The 25,007-nt window shown below is 35.8% G+C and overlaps 1 protein-coding gene across 1 annotated transcript in view; it reads right to left on the minus strand.

Moving 5' to 3' along the window:
• Positions 1–697: 697 nt before the first annotated feature.
• The window catches only part of LOC127879383 (FRAS1-related extracellular matrix protein 2-like), a 326,727-nt gene continuing 302,417 nt past the window's right edge, over positions 698–25,007 (minus strand). The window contains exon 25 of the mRNA XM_052426164.1: positions 698–4,286. Within this exon, the coding sequence (XP_052282124.1) occupies positions 3,819–4,286 (468 nt within the window). The 3' untranslated portion in view covers positions 698–3,818. The remainder of the gene's footprint in view (positions 4,287–25,007) is intronic.

Raw genomic sequence — 25,007 nt, forward strand, 5'->3', positions numbered from 1 at the left:
GATGATATTTAAGGAAAAAAAAGATTTTATTTTTTTTTGGGGGGGGGGGGGGGAGGATTCTGGGGTGGGGCGTGGGGGATGGTTTGGGTGGAGTCCATTGTGGTATGTCAGATAAGTGTTGTTTTTTCAAAGTATTAATAAAATCTGATCATAAATAAAGAAGTTATGGTAATGTAACTAAAGTAATATGCATATTATAAGGGAAAAAAGGGCCATAATTCTTACAAAGTGCTTGATATAGTTGTCTGCTCTTGTTTATAGATTGGGGTCATGTTGGTTAAGAAGTTTGCAAACTATGACAGCAATATGTCAAGGGACAATGAAAATATTTGAGGTGGTACGCAAACTTTAACATAGATTTATCAATAATATGCATATTCTAAGTGAAAAAAGGGCCATAATTCTTACAAAATGCTTGATACAGTTGTCTGCTCTTGTTTATAGGTTGGGGTCATGTTGGTAAAGAAGTATGCAAAATATTAAAGCAATATGTCAAGGGCATTGAAAATATTTGGGGTGGTACGCAAACTTTAACATTTGCATGCTAACGGGAACGCTAACGTCGGGGTGAGTAGGATAGCTCCACTATATATATTTCATATATTAGAGTTGAGCTAAAAACATTTCAATTTAAGAAGGTAACATATTCCATTCATAAAACCATTGTCCATATTCAACTCAACAAAATCCAAACAACAAGAAATAAGAATTTATTGCAACATGGTGTTACTCAATTGTTTCATTTATATTTACAAACATTTTATACAAGTATGAACAATATAGATTATAATGGGCACATACAACTAAATGAGTAAATAGTTAGCATTGATTGGGTGCAAATGTCCTATTCTTCAGTAATCACACAATGAAAGAAGAGAAAAAAAAAACTGACAGAAACCTACATAGTAACAACTGGTTTCTTGTATTTCACAACCATTTCAGTTTAAATTTATATGCCAATGCACTTGTCCACTGACAGTCACTGACCACTTTTTAAATGAATGTATTTTATACACACTATTTTATCTTGAAAGACAAGTGTTTACCGTTCGATCCAGTCTGGCATTATGACCTAAGAACATACCAAATCATGCTCCTCATTCATAAAATACAACTAACCGTTCTTTACTGTATATCTGATGCAAATATGAAAACATATAAAAACTGTCTATACATTGCATCAGATTATAAAATTACTTGACCCGATAAAATACATAACAGATCTGTAAAGGAACAACATTATATTACAATATATAATTGATTTAAAAACAAAATCTTTGCATTTAAGCAATGCATAGATTAGTTGGCAAGATCTAATCTGGTGTGTCACTCGACGCACATGCATTAAGCCCCGTTTTCCCAGATACCAGCTCATACATAGCCTCATTACTGGACAACAGGCTATTCTGCACAGGCTATGCAGGGAAAACAATTTCTGCTTTTATGGTATTTTTTGTATGAAGGGAGTCTATTCTTAGCACAAATTCAGTTAAGGCAGTAGGTGTTGTCTCTGATAAGCAGACACAGGCTTATCTGTGACGACACTTTAAGCAAATGCATTAAGCCAAGTTTTCCTAGAACAGAGCTCAATAGATCAAGTTGGTCATGAAATGGAATATTAAACAAGACTATTGTCAAGCAATATAAGTCCCCTACTGGCTCCACCATTGTCAGAAATTCCACCATTTTCAGATTTTTTAATTATATATTTGTTGCCATAGCAACCAGATTTTTTGACATAGGAACAAAATGAAATGACGTGCATAATGTCCATATTGCCATCTATCCATGTTTCAAGTTTCATGAAAATATATTAAAAACTTTAAAAGTTATCGCAGGATCCAGGAAACCACCATTTCAGCAGTATTTCTAGTCTATTTGTTGCCATAGCAACCAGAATTTTTGACGTAGGAACGAAATGAAATGACGCCCATAATTTCCATATTGACATCTATTCATGTTCCAAGTTTCATGAAAAAATATTAAGAACTTTTAAAGTTATCGCAGAATCCAGAAAAGTGTGACAGACATACTGACTGACTGACTGACTGACTGACTGACTGACTGACTGACAGACAGACAGACTGACTGACTGACTGACTGACTGACTGACTGACTGACTGACTGACTGACTGACTGACTGACTGACTGACTGACAGACAGACAGTGCGCAAACCATAAGTCCCCTCCGGTAAAACCGGTAGGGGACTAATAATGCACAATATATACATACCAATGAAAATTTACACAATAATCTATACAACAACATAGTCCCACTACCTTCAACTCAACAATGATTTCCATCATACTTACATACATGTACACATTTTGGCCAGGTATTTCTTATAAGCTGGTTTATTTCATTCTAATATCACATGTTTTACATGGTTTATTCATAATATGTACTTACTTGTTTTAACTGAGCAATTATAAAAATCTGACTGTTCTGAATATATAGGAGGTAGTTTTTTGCAAGATCTTTTACTTCACTTGCCCATAATACATAATTGAATACTGGAATAAAATATGAGGATACATGATATCTGCACAATTCATGCTGTTAAAAGTTTGTCATTTGTATACATTGTATGTGCATATTAATCAATTATGGTAACCAATCACACTCTTCAATAGGCCTGTAACTGCACAGATAAGAAAACCAAGAAATGTTGCACTAACCTAACTATAGTAGTGTGCTCATATGTGCTCAGATAATGTTACATTTCAAGCCAATCATTTCTGAATGTCTTAAAGGGATATAGTGATGAAATGATTCATTTATTCAAAAGAGATATGTCATTATATTTTAAATTACCAATGCCTTATATATCTTGAGGCACCTTAAGTATTCCCCATCTATATGTGTATGAGAGCAGCTTTGTGCAAAATTGGGTTCAATTATGACATATGCAGCCAGCGTAGCTCCAAACCAGCCTGCACATAAACATAGTCTTGTAAGGAGCTACCATGGCTGCTATGAAGTCAAGCAAGGTTTTGTGTCTACCATGTCTGCTATGAAGTCAAGCAAGGTTTTGTGTCTACCATGTCTGCTATGAAGTCAAGCAAGGTTTTGTGTCTACCATGTCTGCTATGAAGTCAAGCAAGGTTTTGTGGTCTCATTAGCGGACAGGGTAGCTCCTCATCAGAGTATATAGAAGCAGAGCTATGTCTGGAGCTACATTGTTTGGATGTGGCCATAGGCCCATTTTTGCATATCAAAGCTTTTAGTTACGTATATTATATTCCTTCATTTGAATGCATCTTAGCAACACGCACAATTATTTCACAAGTTTCACACTTGATTCTTTTTAATGGTGACAAAATACTGGTTTCAATAATGTTGTATAACATGTATACAAAGTAATACACTAGCAAAATATGCCTCTTTAAAGGTCTGGGATACATGAGTCAGCAAACACTATATAAGTTTGTTGTACAAATGATGTCACAGAAATTATGGATGCAACAAGAAACATGACAATGCCATGAAACCAGGAATTTAACGTTAAGTATATTAATCTACTTTAATTAAAAAATAAAGGTGCATGCTCAAGTTTGATCTTTAAGTAAATAGCTAAATTTTGTTAGAATTCAAGGGTTTTGATTCATAAGTGTAAAATTCTATCTGGCTAGAACATGGCAGATATATTATGCCCATAAACTTTATTATAAAGTTTCAACTGTGTCACTTGTTGACAGGACATCGTTCTCTTGGACGCAGCCCAAAAGCCCAACGCCATGGTAGTTCCTATAATAAATAACAATGAAAGGACATTTCGATTTAAAACTGTAAAAACATCAAACTGGACAGGCAAGCATCACACTTCTAATGGATTCCCGGGTTTGAAAGTGTGAATGTTGGAGATAACTTTTGTGTGTCCAGGTGATGTTGACATCACAGTTATGGTTCCTGACGGAGTGGGTGGCGGGGAGGTCTGTTTTCTGCGATGCCGAATGTATATCACAATTATAAACAGGCCTATCAATAACAAGACCCCAGCGCCTATCAATGCGGCTATTATCGGCAGCTGACCGTCATTTTGTGAGGGGATTTGGTCTGACTGGATGCCCCTTTTCTTGGCAGGCTTTCTCTCCCTATCTAGGACCAGCAGAGCCATGTTAGTACCTCGTACGCTGCTCCCTGTCCAGGGTATGTCATCATTGGGTCCCTTCTCGCGCTTGTTGGACTCGGTGGACTGGAGTTTCCTCGTTCTAGACGTGGCTGTGTGAGTGTCTGTGTGCAGGGAGAAGATGACCTGCACAAACCAGAGGGACTTCTCCTCACCCTGAAATGGAGACAATCATGATCAATTGGTGTAATTGTGAATATTACTTCGAAAAGTTTCAGTAAACGTAAATAAATGTAAGTTTTAATTTTCTGTTGTCAGTTATACCAATCTCACACACTAGTATTTTTTTAAATCCATCCAAATACAATTCTATTGTTGAATGTAGTATAAATCACACAATAAGTTTCAACAGTTTATTACTACTCAGCTCATACATATGTGATATGAGTTTACAAATATATACACATATAAATGCCCAGTCAGTGGGTCATGCCATGTTTGAGAAAGTGCAAACAGATGTGACAACCTGAACAAATAAACAGGTACAAAAACATGGCGGTAATACTTAATATATGCACTTTTAGTGATTTTAGTTTTATTAGGTGTTTGCCAGGTGGCTATTTTTGACACGTTTTAAGATAATTGTAATAAATTTTGCAAGATTGCAAAGAACAGTTTCATTTTGCTCATTCATAAGTTAGTCAAATTTTACACAGTTTACGTTCGTTCGATATTTCTTAAGTAGATATTTGTTTCGTGGCTCATTAAAAGATGTGCATTTGAAAAGGTAATGGTATTCGTCGCCGATTTTATTAAATTGCAAATTTTACATTTTCTTTCATTGCGTTCAATATTTGACCATCTTAATTTTTCTATTGGCAAAAGATTGTTACACATTCTAAAATTGACAAAATGCTGTCTATAGAAACAAGGCAAGGTATCTAGATAGGTTTCATATTTGTGTTCATTTTTATATATACGATAATTTAAAGCCTTAGACGAATTGTAAGTGCCACGACTGTCTTTATTGGTCTTTCAAAGACTGTTCAACAAGACGTAGCAGGACCTCTTTGGAACCATCAAAGATTTGATTTAACCAGATATAACTAAGACCGCATTCGTCCAGGATTGATTTAACAAAATCTAACCACTTGTATTCTGAGTGCCTATTAACATAATCAGAAAGGGCATTAAAATAAGGAGTACCTAAACAACTTGAAGCCTTACATTTATTTTGGTTTCTTTGTAGGAACTTAGTCTTATTGTTTATTACACCTTACCATGAAATAATCATCCAGCAGAAGGAACTTTATTTATGTGGAAACGTATACTACTAAACGCAATCTTATAAACATAAAACAATCTTAATTTATATTAAAACATGATGTTTGCCCACCCTGAACAACGGTGCAGGATCTAACAAGAAACCGTTCAAGGAGTGAGTGAAGGTGGTGGTAGTGAGGCTGGATTCTGCGTTGAAGTGCGGGCCATTGTACTAATTGCCCGTCAGATGGGGGCATCTAAATCCTGAAACATTACATGTATTTATAAAGTGTGCAGGAAGTCTACACTTATTAACATCTTAATTTGATTTAAGTTAACAACTTTTTTTCACAAAATACCGGTACTTAAAATTTTGTCTCATACACGAGCTGAGTATACAGTAAAGTCTGTGATTATCCTATTGAATCACTTTCCAAATTTGTCACTTTCAAGACTAAGTTTCAACCTATCCATTTCAACTTTATTGTATTTAAATGTTTACTTCTTATAAATATTTTCTAAACTGCTTCATTATTGATTGTGATCAAATCCACTGCATCATTAGGAGTGTTTGACAACTGTGACTGACAATTTAACTTGAGCCATAGCCACATAAGGTCACCTACCAGTATCCAGAGGACAGTATGCAGGTTACTAACCAGTATTAGGAGGACAGTGTGGAGGTTACATACCAGTATCAGGAGGACAGTTTGCAGGTTACTTTGAAGTATCTGGAGGACAGTGTGCATGTTACCTATCAGTATTCAGAGGACAGTGTTTAGATTACTTCCAAGTATATGGAGGACAATGTGCAGATTACTTTCCAGTATCCAGAGGACAGTGTGCAGGTTACTTACCAGTATATGGAGGACAGTGTGCATTTAACTTCCCAGTATCCAGAAGACAGTGTCGAAGTTACTTACCAGTATCAGTAGGATGGTGTGCTGGTTACTTATCAGTATCCTGTGCTGGTTACTTATCAGTATCCGAAGGTCAGTGTGCAGGTTACTTACCAGTATCCAGAGGACAGTGTGCATGTTACTTACCAGTATCTGGAGGACAGTGTGCAGTTTACTTACCAGTATCTGGAGGATAGTGTGCAGGTTACTTACCAGTATCTGGAGGACAGTGTGCAGTTTACTTACCAGTATCCAGAGGACAGTGTGCATGTTACTTACCAGTATCTGGAGGACAGTGTGCAGTTTACTTACCAGTATCTGGAGGACAGGGTGCAGGTTACTTACCAGTATCTGGAGGACAGTGTGCAGGTTACTTACAAGTATCCAGAAGACAGTGTGCATGTTACTTACCAGTATCTGGAGGACAGTGTGCAGTTTACTTACCAGTATCCAGAGGACAGTGTGCATGTTACTTACCAGTATCTGGAGGACAGTGTGCAGTTTAATTACCAGTATCCAGATGATAGTGTGCCATTTTCTTACCAGTATCCAGATGGCAGTGTGCATGTTACTTACCAGTATATGGACGACAGTGTGCAGGTTACTTATCAGTATCAGTAGGACAGTGTGGAGGTTACTTACCAGTATCGGTAGGAAAGTGTGCAGGTTACTTATCAGTATCTGGAGAACAGTGTGCAGGTTACTTATCAGTATCTGGAGGACAGGTAGCAGGTTACTTATCAGTATCTGGAGGATAGTGTGCAGGTTACTGACCAGTATTGGTAGGACAGTGTGCAAGTTACTAACCAGTATCCAGAGGACAGGGTGCAGGTTACTTATCAGTATCTGGAGGACAGTGTTCAGGTAACTTCCCAGTATCCAGAGGTCAGTGTGCAGGTTACTTATCAGTATCTGGAGGACAGGGTGCAGGTTACCTACCACTATTCAGAGGACAGTGTGTAGGTTACTTATCAGTATCTGGAGGACAGGGTGCAGGCTACCTACCAGTATTCAGAGGACAGTGTGTAGGTTACATATCAGTATCTGGAGGACAGTGTGCATGTTACTTACCAATAAGAAGAGGATAGTGTGCAGTTTACTTACCAGTATATGGAGGAAAGTGTGCAGGTTAAAGTATCGGCAGGACAGTGTGGAGGTTACTTACCAGTATCGGTAGGACAGTGTGCAGGTTACTTATCAGTATCCGGAGGTCAGTATGCAGGTTACTTACCAGTATCTGGAGGACAGAGTGCAGGTTACTTAGCAGTATCGGAAGAACAGTGTTCAGGTTCTCAGTCTGCCCTGCACATGCATACAGACCCTGCTGGGAGTTGAAGTGTGGAATGTGGCCCTTCCGGCCACGACTCACAGTCAGAACTGCAGACTGGTGGCAGGGCATAATGTCCAATCTACCATACACTGTATCACCTTTAGAGCAAACACTCAGATTTTGGCATATTTTGAAGTCTGTCATTAAATGCTTTATATTGATAAATGTAAACATTGGATCTTAAAAGCTCCAGTAAAAAATCAAGAATAAATTTAAAAAAGGAAAAAAAAGTAGCCGGTGCCAGGGCTCGAACCAGTGACCCCCGGAGTCCTGGAGTTAGTCTGAAGTAAAATCGCATTAGCCCTCTCGGCTATTCCGCCGGGTATACAAGTATTTTATACCTAATATAAGCAATCTTCGTAGTTTCGTAAATTTAAACGACAACAACAGAACTCTCCAAATTATTCAATCGTTTCGCGTTGCAACGCTTTATAATTTTTAGGTTTTCAAATCGCCAAAAGATACATATAATGGCTATATTGGACTATGGTAGATATTCGGTAATACTGTTACCTCACAAATATCATAACTAAAACGAAAATATGCGAATCTAAAACAACTTTTTTCAATTTTGTCAATTTACCGAACCGTGAAAAGATCCCTTTAAGGCTTTCGTCTGCCAGTTTTTTTTTACTTAATCCAGTTGTATAAGCGCCCGATTAAAATGTATCCAGATAAGCACAACAGGGCAGAGTTCTTGTAAAAAAGCATTGTAGAATACACTGTCCACAAATTTTGAGTCCTTAATTATGGACAAATACAAATTTTGAGTCCTTAATTATGGACAAACAAGAAACGTAATTTCGTCAATTTATATAAGATCTGAGGAACGAATTGGTCTATGTGTACGAATAAGCGTTTAGAAACGTCGTGAAAGTAAGTAACTGTATGGTATAAGAAACAAAACGTCTAGGAAAATCAAACGTACTACCATTTAACCTTGTATGCATTCAACTGATATGGCTGACGATAAGAACTGCTCTCGGTCAACCAGCATCATATGTCCTTTTTTTAATCGGGAACAACTTATGACACTGGCAATTACAGAAGCATTTCTGTAACTAATACGATTTTCTGAGATAATTAAAATACGTTAATACTCTTGGGCCGACAACAGGAATCGCAATCTGGCTTCAGACGTGGTATCTACAAAACATTATTTTGTCTTCAACCTAAGATACAAAAATATTTATCAAAAAAGAAAGACAGATTATAATGTCTATACTTTTATTTTAAGAATGCTTTTGATTCCATCAATCATTTTGAGTTGTTAAAAAAGGCTTACATAGTAAATTTCTAAATGTTGAAAAAGCTTTTTATAAGATTTGTAAAATCCTGAGTAAAATTGCAAATTCAAACTAAATGCTCAAATGATAACAACACACCATCATTTGAGCACACTGTTCCCAATTAGTTCTCTTGTAACATCGGCAACAGACAAGGAGACAAAACACGTTTGACAATACTTTGAGCTTTTTATTTAAGTTTGGTTCGGATATTTTCGTTACCAATCGAATTTCTGGCATCATATGTTTAATGTTGGCTGATGATATTGCAAATTGCGCGGAAATAAAACAAAAAGATCAAGAACAAATTAATTTATTTGAGATGTTCTGTCTAAACACAGGTTTGGATGAAAATCCCAATAAAAATTAGATATTGTATTTTTAATGAAGAAGTTCAAAAAAGCATGTTGACAGTTGTTGATTTCACTATGCGAAATTGACTGCAGTTATCATTTTTGGCAAAAGGTAGTAAGATGTTATACAACTGTAACATTATTACAGCAAAACAAATTACGATAACAGTGTTTTGAATATTGTATGTTAGTTACATGACTGTAGTTCATGTATCATCATCTTAGTAAATGTATTACTATTTTGCAGACGCACAATCACATGCCGGAGTTTGTACTAGCATACTGATTAACTGACTGAAGAATAAAATGTTCTTTTTATTTTTTTCGATATCGTTGACTTCAATTAATGCTTAACATATAGGCAGCAGTATTATATGTCACCGATTAACTGACTCTCTGCAGAGTATCAATCTAGTGAACAATACCTCATCACCGTTTATCAGTGAACTTAGCCTTCTATTAGTTACTTCCTTTACTTTCGTGAATATAAAAGTATTTGGTAAGTAACATTGTCAAAGATCACCCTCCGTACACAGTAATTTTGTTTTATTATATGCCCGATCCTTTTGGAATTTAAACTCGTACTCTATATCTAATTAATCACAAACATGGCCACATTAACATTAAACACACACACACACACTCACACACACACACACACACACACACACACACACACACACACATAATATATATATATATATATATATATATATATATATATATATATATATATATATATATATATATATATATATATATTATATTATCTGACATCTGACACAAGTTTTTGTTTCATACCATTTTAGTTGTTCGCTTGCAAACAACTAAGGTTAAGATCAAGTTTTGTAAGCTAGTTTTGATCATGACCCGAAATCTGATCACTGCCTGCATTCGCGCCGAGAACAATTCGCGTCGTTGTTGCAGTTCTTGAAAATCATTTACAAATTGAAAAATAGTATGAATATCGTGTTAAATTAAATAAATTTGAAAGGATCATTTATATAAAAGTCAAAATACAATATTTTAGCTAAACGTGTCACGGAAGAGTAACTTTATGTATTATTAAAATAGTCCCCTACGTGCTACGTCAGCCAAGTGGTATTTTTCCGCAGCACATTTCATTTAAAATCTGAGGCTATTAATAGACGACTGCTGAATAACAATGTGATGTCGAGATTGCGTCATGCGTCTTTTGCGTAACCTCGTTTTTAGCGATTGACTGATTTCTAGTAGTACAGCGAGGGGTGGGGGGATCTGATATGGCTGGGCAATCTGCAGCAGGACTTCTCAGTGAACTTTTAAATGCACACATACACGTTCGCAGATGAGGCTATAAGTTACCAACCTCAATAACGGTCGATTCTTTATCAGATGAGCGAAATAAAAACGGAAAAATCAAGCACAAATATGAAAGGAAAACTTTTATTTTAATATGTATATGAATTATATTTCATTATTGTTATATAATGATAATTTAAACGAAATTTATGATGAAAAATCGTGACAATCGGAAATAATTTATCAACTTTCGCTAAAACTCAACAGAAAACAACTAAACTGTTACGGTTGATCATTTTCGATAATGTGTGCGTGATATATGTTAAAATAATATGGGATCGAATATGGGAACTTCCTCGGGCGGCTCTGTTAATCAAGATCAAGCGAGTACCGTCATCCCTCGACCCGGACGTCCTCTCCTGCTGACTTCGCTGACGTCCAGAACTTTGAAGGATCGCCAAGCGGAATGGTAATTGTCCGTAGGTAGATAGTGGTTTCACTTCATCGCCGAAGAGGGACGGGAGCAGTTGAAATGGCAGTGTAAAGGACGGGTGGGCGGACCCTGGGCAGAGATTTAAAAAAACAGGATTTCGATCGGGTGGCCATATGAAGATACTGGAAGTGTCCCAGGACGGCTGTACGCAGTGCGCTCAACGTGCTTGGGAAACCGTACTGGGGTTCGGGTCGACGGCTTGTGGCGTCTAGAGAGGCTATACAAGTGGCGCAGCGTGTGAGGACGGGAAGGTCTTTTTTATTTTCAGCACTCCCTTAGCGGAGTAACCTTTTCCTATTAAGGGCAACCAGGCATGAATTGTCTTCAAATTGTTTACAAGTGCACATTAAGGTCTATTTGGATCAAAATTATTTCGTTGGCGAATACCCGGGCAGCCGAGGTAAATTTGACCGGCCACATTACAGTCATGTGTGTTGACTAAGATGCGTGACGAGATATTCTCAGGTTACTTTCTAGTCGCCAAACTGTAATTTTCTCCGGTTCCGAGAATGTTTATGAGGGCGGGGTTAATTGGCGACTATTATTTTTAATTGACGTCGGTCGATTAAGTGAGCGTTTACCGCAGATTGTTTAACAAATAATTACAGTTTTACCATTTACGTTATATAAAACGGTAATTAATTCAGTACATAAAAGACAATGTCGGGCATCATCCTCACACCTTTTAACTGTAAACAATAGTTACTTATGAAAAAATACAAGCAAATGGTGAGCAATTAAATCCTTATGGCGAGTAAGTTAACAAAACAACAACCTTTAAAAAATCTACTTGGTAGCAATTTAATTTCAGTACATTTATATTTCGCTTTCAATAGCAATGTGTTAAAGTTTGCTGATTAAAGTTCCTTCGTTCGCATCTAAAAAACTTTTTTTAAGAGTGCGAAATTGTTGCTGTCGTCTGTAAAATTCCACGCATGAAAAGCGTGCGTGTTGCAACAGACCAGGTGCTTAACAAAATATAAACGTGCAATTCGGAACATGTAGTATTTTATAACGATACAAGTAATTCGGAATACATGCACTCGATGAGAAAGTATTGACCCATTGAAACTATCGAAAAAAAAAGTTAATTTACGACTTAAACATTGCAGTAGATGTTACGTTAATAATAATATTGGTGGCAGTTGGGAGAGTAGAGATGTTACAAGTGTATGTCAGTACATGAAGATGACTAAAAATGAAATAGAAATAAATTAAATAAAGCATTTAATTTCAGGCAAAAGATATAAAATATGTGTATGTGTACCTTGATACCAATACATTTATTATTAGAATTATGCTGTGGTTCATTGTTTATTAGACTCACAGACTTTTCCTTAGCGCCAACTTAGATATACGTTTATTTTCTTTTATCATCTTTGTAATCATAAGTGGAGTTTGTGTGTATCATGTATTTAATTATGAAATATTGTAAATTAATGGCATGTTCTTAATTCAAAATCTCACCACTGTAGGCAGTTAAACGTAAATTACATTGATGTTTGCAATTTTTCGTTGCCATTCGATTTGCCTACGTTGAAAAGTCGAACTTAATGTCCTGTGACTGTCAGAAATATTCAATACGTTCAAAGAGCGAACAACTGCAGTGCCTTCAGCGCTTTGATATGCGTAAGCTTCGTAAAACTCTGTTAACAGCTAGGGAAGGTAATCGCTGCGAGTAGTTTGACTTTACCTGACCAATTCATAACATATGATTCTTAATTTAAAGTGTCCTTTAATGAACTTACAATATAGAACACAGTATTCTAGCTTCTTCCGCGATTGTGCCTAAAAAGTTGATGGAAAGCATAAATAAACACTACATTTTAAATTTTAATTTATTTTATTCTAATCAAATTCTGAATAACACGATACATGCGTTTGCAAAATGATTAATCATCTTAAAACGGTACTTCATCTTTCTGCGTTTTAAATTGTGTAATTCTTTTACAGACTGATCACGTGACTATGACGTGTCGTGTCTTTGCGCGTCAATTACGTCATAACTCTTTCTCTGTGACAGGCGTTTCTTGTTTGATTTATTTTTTAGCAGTACATAAACAACCAAGCAATGTTATATGGAACTTTTACACCCAATATTGCTGCTTCTTCCTGTATTTGTGCGATGATGATCTGAAATATAAACTTCATGATGCTATATTCTTAAATCTTTTTCTATAAAGAAGGAATGTAGTTGACACTTGTTCATAGTTTCATTCCATCGTTCCTCAAAAAGTTGTAACTCTGTTGCTCTTGTATCTTCAATACCATTGAGTAATTAAATTGTTATTAAATTAAATGCGTTTTAATTCCCTTTTATTATTGTTTAATTTTGGTTTTAATGCTATAAGGTTAAATTTTATTTACACGCACATGTATTATGAATATTGCTGGGCCAAGTGTGAGGTTGAGCGCTCCAAAACCGGTTTAAACCCCCAATGCTTTGCATTGACCGTTCCAAGGCGGTAACCCCAGCTTTATTCTTATTTGTGTTCATGTTGTTTTGTATTGTGCTGTATTGTCTTGTTTTGTACTGTTATGGCAATCGGTCACTTGCCTTAAATAAAGGACCTACTAATTTTTTATAATAATAATACAATACTACTCCAGCAGCTGGAGTTTCACTTCGTTATATTACTGTCTTTCCATACATTTTATTCTTTCGCAAGATAACGCATAATTTGTTTCTGTTTTCTTTGATTGTTTGTAAGTTTCCCTTATAAGGCTCGTTAAATATAACATCTTCTTGACATTGAATTCAACATCAAGCAGAACAACTCAAACAATCTCTACTCAATTAACACGGAATTTCTTTTTTGAAGTATATACATAAGTTATTCGCAAGTGAACGTATTTTATTGTATGCTTTCCGATGTTTTATAGATAAATATATGTGAATTAAAACTCATATTTCACTGTTTTAAACAGTGAAAAATAACTGAAAATTATCGATAATTTTAATTGTTATACCGGAACTTTTTAAAAATATCTTTGGTTTCCCCATGGTGAACCCCAATTAAAGGTAATTTTACCAAGGGCGACTACTCTGTTATACATGTTATAACATAGCGGGGTGTCCAACGGTGAATTATATTGTCCAAAATGGCAAAAAAAAATCATTTGTAAGCATACAATTAAACGAAAATGTGTTCGATTTGGTGATATATCTATTTAAATTCACTAATGATCATAGAAACATTATATTTTCTATTATCACTCGTAACTTATACCCGTGAGGTCTGCAAATACTGTTGCTTCTACAGTCACTTAAGGCAGTGTTAATATTGTGTTTTTTTTTAACATTCGTACCATTCTGTCTGGTTGTTTTGGCAAAAGGAACGATTGATTTCTTTCAAAATTAATCTATATAATTCTAGCACCTTCTGCCACATCACGACGTTTCAAATCAGCGTTTTTATGAAAGTAAATATTCCTTTGAAATAAAAAAAGGTAAAATACGTACGTGAGCAATGAAGCCGCGCTTTAAAGAGATCTGATGGACAGATTGTTTTCAATTACTTTGCAGCAAAGTATGTATAGCTCCTGACACGGATTATGGCGTATCAAGCGACTTGTGGTTTCACCTGCATTTCGAAGAGTTATGAATTGTAAATTATCATCTTTGAAAAATAATTTTCCATCAAGTCTATTCCCAGGGTTGCGAGAGAATTAACATATTTTACTTGCATACATTAAGTTAACCATTAAATTTTATGTAATGTCATTTTTATATTAAGGGTTGCTCATACGTTGGCGTATAGTTATTTAACCACGATTTAAAGTGGTTTGGGAAATTTATCTTTGTATCTTGAGGAAATATAGATGTGTTATGAGTTTCCACAAAATTAAATCTCCAAAGTAAGTCGCAATATTTAGCTTACCAGGATCAGAAATTTTTTTAAATTTGTATACAATATATTTTGCTAAATAAAAGAAAAAAAACCCTCAATGTTGTGCTATATGTAGATATAAAATCTATGATTTTCTGTTCGATTATTTATGCGTGAAAAAAACGTATGCGTTATAATACACGTAATATAAAATCGTTTTCATGCGCTATTTGTACAAATATTGACTAATTAATGTACAAAATCCGAGATAATTATAACGTGCATTTCTAGTTTTACAAAGAAATTAAATAAATAAACACTAAACGTTAGCTTAACAATGTTTTGAATTTATAAGAAATACATACGTTGACCACAATATGGTGTGTACTTGTTAAAGTAATAGGGTAACTCGCCCTTGACTCGGACAGTTCAACGGTATAGGTCTATAAAAACAAGCTTTGCAATCAAAGCCGGGACTAAGCCTTGGCAGGCTATAAGTATTGTCACAGGGATGCTTTATATAAGCTACAAAGTCCTGGCGTAGGTTCTTAATTATATTTGTATAAAACGGGCTACAGTGTCCAATTAATTAATAATAATAAATATCCTTCATAGTAAAAATAAAGAGTTATTTTAAACCGTTTTAACTTGTGAAAGTTATCGAGGGTTGTGAGGGACGAAGGAATTTGGCGGGGAAGAAAAAAAAGGGTGAACGAACAACCCAATAGGAACCTTTCTCTCAATCTTTCTTTCATTCAAACATAAAACATAAAGAACAACTGGACGGAAACTGTAAACAGCGCTCACACGAAAGCACTAGCGGTAGTGTGATAGCCTCGGCCGACTTCGTAGATATACATTGTTATATGTATAAATCCGAAGTATTCTGATTCACCCAACAACAGCAAACGTCACAATGACAAACTACCTTTGACAAAGACAAACGAGGACAAACGGAAAAGTCGGCGCATGCGCAATGACAATTATACGTTCGCGTGCACTTTAACGGCGCATGCAAATTCAATATAACTAAAAATTGATATATAGAAAATGTCAAACTGTGACATTCTCCTCTGCTAAGACAAAAAATGTCTCCTGATATTTCATTACTCTTCAACTTATAAAATACCTTTAATTTCTACAAAGCATACAACTATACAGTACCCAGTATGACCGTATGATTAAATAATCCACTAATGATTATGACAAACTGAATAACATGTGAAAACTATTTTTCAAAAAATATTTGCACTTGAAAATAGTTTCTTCCAGTGGTTACTAATATCAAGTATACGTATATGCGAAACATTGCGAAATAACATGTCGAAAAGAAGTGAACAATATCAGTTGATGCTGTTAAGTGCCACATTCATCAGCTCACATGTGGTTAGCGTGTGGCCATAATATTAATTAGTGATATTATCATTTTGAATGATAAATAATCATATTATAACGAAAAATCAAATCACACATATATATATATATATATATATATATATATATATATATATATATATATATATATATATATATATATATATATATATATATATATATATATATATATATCAATGTATTCAACGAAACATCACCCGAAAACGGGGTGCGTCGCTTTGAACAGCCATAACTTCTTCAATTGTGCAGCGATTTTCACGAGCTAGGTCTTATTGAACGCAGAAATAAATTTCCTTTCTGGAAATGTAAATGTCTTGCAATATTTTTACAAATGCTGGGTCAACTTTTAAGAAATAAAACGATATACAACTCGCGTGACCAACGTAATATCGATATCGAGACAGGGTAAATGAATGAAATCTTCACGGAGTAAAGGGCATTTTCCCTGCAAAGTACACAGAATCTGGATACCATAATCCAATAAAACGTATGAAAAAAAAACATTCTTACCGTGTTTTCCGTTGCATTATGCATCAAAACTAACTGTCCAGCGCCGTTTGAAACCTTTGTTTACAAACATTTCAACTAACGACATTTTAAACACACCAGTGATTTCATGTCCAATGCGAAGGTGGGTCTTTACACCTGAAGATTTCATTCATTAATTCTGTCTGATCGGTGTCAAGTAGGTCATACGAGTGATTTTGAGTTGGATACCTTGTTATATATATATTTGATAGTGAAATTTGTTTTACAGAAAAGTTGATTGTTCGTTATAATATGATTATTTATCATTTAAAATGATGTTTTCATTAATAAATATCATAGCCACACGCTTACCACCTGTGCATCAGCTTAGTACTTGATTATGTTAACAACCAAGGGAAGTAACTGCAATAGACATATCAAAATTTTATACCGGATTTATTTCCCTGCAACAGATATTTCAAGGTTATTGACCAAAATTTAGGTATTTTAAAAACTGGTAAACAAGCACATGGAAATTAAATGTGGTAACACATAGTACCTGAAATTAAAGATCGTTATACACTTATCCTTAAAGGTACATACTCACTTGTCTGAAATAAATGATACTGTTACAATTAAAAACATATCCTATAAACATACTGTGAAAATATTCTTTCTGAACATCTGCAATGGAACAATACATTAAAATGACTGTAAAAGAAGGTTAAAACATCCTATGGCGAATAATATAACATAAAATACAATTTATGCAATAGTAGCCATAATTACCATGTATGAATGTTAACATACTGTCTCTGTGTTAGACACTCATCTTATTTGTTTGAAAATGATCAGTAGAAATGAGAATTTCAAACTGAAACAAAATAATTGTAGTTAATCTGAAACTTAATAAAGATCAGACCTACAAAATAAGACTCTGAAAACCATTTTACAACTTTTCAATAATACAATGAACTGAAAATACATTTTCAACTTATTGAAACTGTGACATTCTCCTCTGTCACACAAAATAAATTTCACCCTGGGGTAAAGCTCTACATGAGCCGTAATTGGTTGAACCCAATCTCCATACCAGTCTGACTTTCTCCTTGGTCTCTGTGGTCGTTGTGGTAACACTGGCTTTGCAACACGTGGTCGTTGTGGTAACACCGGCTCTGCCGCATGTGATCGTTGTGGTAAAACTGGCTCTGCGGTCCTTGGAGAAACACCGGCGTTGGAGCGTGTGGTGTATGAATACTGCTCTGGTCTTCATTCGGAGACTCGGACCTATGACCTAAGGATAAAGAATGGTTCTGATTAGAAATATTACTTGAAAAGTGACAATCAGTATAACCGTGAGGTTGAGATCTACAAAAACTTGCTTTATCAGAACTAGGTGTGTCCCGCTAAAAATTAAACGCTAGGTTGGACCTACCAGTAGAGTTATTACTGGATTTACCGTCGCAAGTACCACGTGAGATGCTAGATGGTAACTCTGGTCGGGAAAAATTGACACAGGGCTGTGGTAACGGTCTTCTCCTATGTGGTATGATATACCTCGGGCTTGCCTTACTTGTCTCGGAACCGCTGTCTGACTCCGACTCGGGTGGAAAATTGATTTCCTTGGTCATGTCGACTTCCGGTGTTGTTCTCTTCTGGTGTGGTATGGTTGGTTTTGTCATATCCGGGATAGTGTCTTCATATGGGATAGAGTGCAGGGGAAGTAAAAGATTCCTATGTAAAGTTTTCACTGGTCACTTGCCACTCTACTTCTTCACTTTGTTGACTGGTATCTTCTGGTCTGTGATGTCCATTACAAGGTATGGTCTTCGCTGCCACTTGTCGTCCAGCCTCCCTTTTGGCGTCTCATTTTTGATGAGTACCCTGTCACCAATCTCAAGCGTGGAATGGCGTACCTTGTTGTCATATATTGCCTTGTGGCACCCAGACTGCTTCTCGGAGTTCTGCTTGGCTGTTTGGTAGGCGAAGTACAGTTTTTTCTTCAACGTGGCTGCATAGTTGTCCTTGCTGGCGGATGGAGCTGTAGAGTCCATTCACCCCAAGGAACGCATCTATGGCCAGTCTCGGGTACCATCCAAAGAGAAGATATTGTAGTGAGAAGCCTGTGGACTCATGTCTAGTGGAGTTGTAGGCGTGAACCATATGCTTGACAAAATCCTTCCAGTTGGACTTCTCGGCTTGATTCAAAGTAGTGTCGCATTGAAGCGCTCGGTGACTAGGTTCCCCATGGGATGGTAGGGTGTAGTCCTAGTCTTCTGCACTCCTGCTTCGTTGCATAACTCCTTAATGACATTGCTCTCGAAGTTTCTTTCCTGGTCACTAAGCTGTCTTGCTTGGAAACGAGTAGTGGGAGAAGAAATTCTCAAACAGAATCTCTAGCCGTGGTCTGTGCAGTTTGGTTGCGTGTTGGTATAGCTTGGGCGTAGCGAGCGAAGTGGTTGGTCTGAGATGACGAGGATGTTCTACGTATCCACCAGTTGGACTTCTCAAGCGTAAGGAAGTCTATGCATACCAGATCCATGGGATGAGTGCTTGTAAATGGTACCAAGTGTGCTTGAGCTTTAGTAGGTGATTTCCTCCTCAGGCAGTTGTGACAGGTTTGAACCTTCAGCACTACATCCTTCTCCAGGCCTGGCCAGAAGAACCGTTGCTTCACCAACCAAAGTGTCCTTTCTCGTCCTTTGTGACCGACATCATCATGATGGTCTATGTAGCTCTCTGGTAGAATTAGCTGTAACACATCCTGACCGTCTATCTGACACTTTCTGTATACAATACCGTATTTGATGGTAAGAGCTCCTATGTCTGAGGTACTTCTGTATGTCCTTGGATTCCTTTCGCAGTTGGTACTTCGGTGGTAGAAGTCTGTTGTCGATGATATGGTGAATCCTGGAAATGGTAGGTTAGTCGTGGAACTTTACCGAGATGGCCCACTTCAGACACAGAAACTCTAGCTTGTACGCAGAGTAGTTCCTCTCGCTGGCACGAAGATCTCTGCTGGCGAAGCTGATAGCACGCTCCAAATCGTCCTGTCCCTGATATAGTACGACGCCAAGACCCTCTGTAGACGCATCGACAGAAACGAGAATCGGTGTAGAAAAATCAGCATATCCTAGTACAGGTGGATTGGTAAGAATGTGTTTTATAGTCTCAAGGGCCTTCTGCTGGTCGTCTCCCTATATCCATGGAGTTTTCTTCTTCTTGGACTTCTTGGAAGCTTTGTTGGTGGGATGACCAACAAGAAGGTCATTCAGCGGCTTGACAATCTTTGCATAGTCCTTTAAAAAGCGTCTGTAATACCCTGTAAAACCAAGGAAAATTCTCAAGGACTTTATTCCTTGTGGAACTGACCAAGTAGTCAAAGACGCTGTTTTCTCACGGTCTGTATGAATTCCGTCAGAGGATATCACATGACCTAAATAAGAAACTGTTGAAAAATTCACACTTTAAAGCTTTAAGTTTAAGACACTCTCTAAGGTTTAGATCACCCATACAGGTTTCCATCATTCTCTGAAAAGTACTGGGTGCATTTGTTAACCCAAATGGCTTCCGCTAACATTGGTAGAACCCCAATCCTCCTTCTGCAAAGGCTGTCTTTTCTATGTCTTCATCTGCTATTTCAACCTGCCAGTGTCCGCTGCGTAAGTCTAATTTTGAAAATAATTTTGAATTAGCAAGTGAATTTAGCATATCTCCAACTCTGGGTAGATTGTATGCATCTTTAATGGTTTTCTTATTCACTTCCCTTAGATCTAAACAAAAGCGTTAACTGTTATCTTTCTTTCTAACTAATACAACATTGCTACAATATGTTGAACTGCTTTTTTTTATTGCTCCGCAATCAATCATCTCCCGCAAGTGCTGTCTAACCTCTTCGAACATGGATGGTGGTATTCTCCTGTAATGTTGTATAAAAGGTGTTTCATTATTAAGTTTAATATGGTGCTTAACGAAGTCCGTCTTGCCAATATCTGTGGATGATTTTGAAAAGATAGTCTCCCAATTTTTTAATACTTGTTGTGCTTGAACGTACTGTTCTTCATATGATATGAGTCTATTTTACAAATAAGTATTTGATTCCCAGCTTATGTTCATTGGAAAACTGTTGATCGACAAACCCCACTGAATTCGCCTATGAGTCGGACGCATTCGCCCTTAACACAGACGCAGATTTGTATTTAGAATTTATGTGGTTATACATTACTTATATTTATAAAAATGTTAATTTCACAGTAACAGTCCTGTGTTGAACTATTTTTATTATTTTATTATTTTGTAAACATTTTGACGAAAATAAGTTATAAAAATAGGACAAATAAGATGGTCACTTTGAGTGTCTATCCAAACTTTACAACAACGGGACCATTTATAGCACTGAGGGGTGACAAAGAAAAGTACAAACATACAACGATAAAACATTATGTGAATCTTGTTGTTTGTGAACTATGGGATTCTTTAAAGATTGATTCATGTTAATTGGAATGAAAATGTGGTTAATTCTCAACCGTATGCCTCTGCCAATAGATAAACTAATGTTCGCCATAAGGGCGAATTGCGTTGTCTCACGGGCTAATTGAGTTGTATTACATTGTTTACCAAAAATTCTATACAATAGAGCGAACAACTGAAAATTACCTTTCATTATTACGAAATAAGGTAATGTTGTCAATATCAAGTCATTTGTTAATGATGTGAAACGTATCTGAAAAAATGCCAATGGTATAAAGATGATCTTTAATTGAAAATTATGAATTGACCGTCACCAGACGGTATTTATACTGTAACAAATCCAATTTCATCGTGAGATAATATTTGACAACATTTTATTTCAAAATTGTATTTTTTATTTTAGTATGAAGGCTAATTTGTTCGTTATAACGCCACAAATCATGTAAGACAAAACTTATCTTTGCAAACTACAAATATAAAAATGTCCGACTCAATCATTGTGTACACACCGGTCTTACTGACCTGTGTACTAACGCGCAAGTAATTGTGGGTAGCGCTTCTTTTACAAGTGAAAAGTAAAAGCGAAAGTAAGTCAAGTAATCGTGCTTCTGAAAATCGCTATCAGTCTTAATAGAGATTCAAAATCGCATTTAAGCATACTAAATAACATTTCTTTAAACAACATTCCATTTTAAACACATATATTTAAAACCGTTTTTCTCATTATAGAAAAATATTCATTCCTACGCGGAACTATTTTGGCGGAAGCACAAATCCCAAAATCAGGGGAATGTGATGCGTCCTAGCATAGAGATGACAATAACGAAGTGACGTCACCATCTATGTACAACAGAATGCGACTCAATGGCAAAATCGACTCCAGGGCGAGTTACCCTACACGCTTACTACTGCTGACAGGCTATAATTTGCTTTTTGTAAAGTGAACGCTTCGATCGATTTCAGCCCCGTCGGAAGCTTCGTATTGATATTCGTGTATTATTCATAAAGGCCAAACAAAATACTTATTTCATTATATGGACCCCATTGCATTCAGATTATAACACAACGTGATAAAAAAAATATAATTGTGAATGTTGTTCTAGATTTTCGGCTGTAGTTATTATTATTATTATTATAACCAAATATTTAACAGTGTGGAAATTAACATAATAAAATATGCACCAGATAATGGTCTATGTTGTACAATTGCTGTATGTTTTTATTAATATTAAAAAGTGACCTTAAAGGATATTTAAAAAACATTTACAACAACAACAATAACACTAGATATAAACCAGTTGAACGTTCTTACCTATGAAACATGAGTTTTTCGAAGAATCCATGGTTATTGTTTCAATATTATAATTTCAAATTATCCCCGGACTGACGCTTTGTAACATCCGGCTAACAGCGACAATCTTTGAGTGGATGTTTGAATTTTATTTTAATGAGCTTGGGAGTAAACGAATTAATTTATGCTTCAATAAACTAGGATGTAAACTCTTTAATTTGTTTTTAATGATTATCATCACATTAAATTTCCATGCTTTTGATGTTTGGAAATGACGCTTATACATCAATATATGCTTTGTAGTTGTTTTCATGTTAACGACTCATCTAAAACGTATGGGGAATGTGCGCATCACATGTTGTAGTCCGGTGGAATTTTTTTCGATTAAAAGTTAAAACCATTCAAGTATTTAAAAGAGAAGAGTATTATACGTTCATGATATTGCATTCAATACTCAATAACAGTAAGAGCTTGAGCAAGCCATTTGTGTCACCTTTAATGAAATGACTTAACATATAGAGTCTCTATCTGGTAGTTTTAGCGACACACATTCTTAAATATGATTATATTTGCAGCAATTCATTTTGAAATCCTTAATCGCAACGCAAGAGTTGTAAAGTTGTTAAGAGTTAAGTTCTCGTTCAAAAATTAGCGCGGAAACATCCACCAACCGACCTTTAGAAAGAACGAGCGAATGAAAAAAATCATTGTTACATATAGACACCGACCCATGTATGAACCAATTGATTAAAGAAAACATAAACAAAAACATGATTCCATTGATATGATGTTTCTCTTGATTTTCTACAACTATACAATCATGCACATATTTTGACTTTATATGTTTTTCTGATAGAGACATTGAGCATTAAACTCGACATCTATACAGACGTTACGCTGAAAATGTATACAAGTGCATTATCAGCAAATTGTCTGCAAGCATATAATAAGATTGTGTTACCTAGCTCGTACTCCAGTTTAAGGTATCGTCGAAAAAGATTTTAACTATATACTTTACAAACATTTTTACTGAAAAATTAAAATAAATATTAAAACGCCACAATTGTAGCGATATAAATGTGATGTTGGGATTTCATTACAGGGTATAAGTTGTTTGGCCGCTTGTTTTTTGTTTATACATGATATAGGCGGAGGGTATAACTGATTAGGAATTTTAATAACATCCGTGTGTACGGTTGTTTTTAAGTTTTAATATATCAAGCGTGTTAACAGTGAGTTTTTTGTTGTTGTTTTTTGTTTAAACGGTTAAAACGAAAAATACGGTGCTTTTGTTCGTTTTTGTTGGTGAACGACATTATTATATTTAAATCAGTGAAATATATGAGAATTGTGGTGACTTACGTTGTGGATGTTTTTTTCCATAAATGTTAACTGAATCCCGCACATCTCTGTACGAGGTTTTTAGCCAGATTTTAACATTTATTTATGGACATTATATATTATATATAATGTTCTATAATATTGATTTTAGTTTATTTATAGCTTAAACGCTCAAAATACTATGTGTAAAATGTAATGACAGCATTGGATTACCGCATAATCATGAATCACCCATACCTATTTTAAATATGTATGCGCGCGCGTTCTTTACATACATGTTGGAGTTGTTTGTCATACTATTTGACTGGTCTATATATTATATATAGCATCGTAATCAATTTAATTATGATAACTACATTTGCTAAGTTTATAGAATATTTGTATAAAATAAACCCAAACTGATGTCTATCATGTTAATGGTCTAAGCACATTCAGAATCTAGTAAAGTGCACGTGTCTTATTTAAATGATGTATCCTATTGTGCATGAAATGTTAGCATACGCCGAAAGATGTTTCTTGTATCGCTGTAGCATATGCTATAGCTTTGTAAGGACGATTTTCTGACACAATGACCGCGCAATGACCTTGATACCCTGCGATATGGAATGTAATAGGATAGCATGTTCAGTAAACTGGTAACAAGTGACCGACGCGGAGTCCTTGCCATTTGAGCCTAATGACTTTGGGTGTAAAGCCGTTTACATAGTAGGTGAGCTGTATTCGGCGATAATTGTATTATGGTTTTTGTATATGATGCATAGCGCAGCTTCACCCGAACGACCAACCGTTTAAGAAGAGAACCCGTAATTACTGGCACTTTTAATAGAAAGGCATATTCCATTGCCGGCCCCGTAATTAGCCAAAGAGTTTAGCACAGAGGTTAGGACCAGAGGTCCCGGTGCGATCCTGAATCGATGATTCTATCCAAGAGTATTCGCCTTCTATCGCTGATTCAAAGATGGCAAAGCTGTCAGTCTCCAGCAGAATTAGCAAGGAATTCACATTTTGTTCTACCCAGATGGTTCCTTTAAGACTGACCTTATATAACCAAACTTGTCGAAACCGCCTTAAATCCAAAGCAAACACTTACAAGAACCTCGCTTTTCCGATTTCCGATCAATGTTAAACAATGATTTTTTTCATTTTTGAATACAACTTAACTGTTTTGGTCGAAAATGAATACATATGACCGCTTCGGTCGATTTTCACCGGAGATGAAAATTATGGACAATACTGA

This window comes from Dreissena polymorpha, chromosome 4, assembly GCF_020536995.1.
Source record: "Dreissena polymorpha isolate Duluth1 chromosome 4, UMN_Dpol_1.0, whole genome shotgun sequence".
NCBI classification, from domain to species: domain Eukaryota; kingdom Metazoa; phylum Mollusca; class Bivalvia; order Myida; family Dreissenidae; genus Dreissena; species Dreissena polymorpha.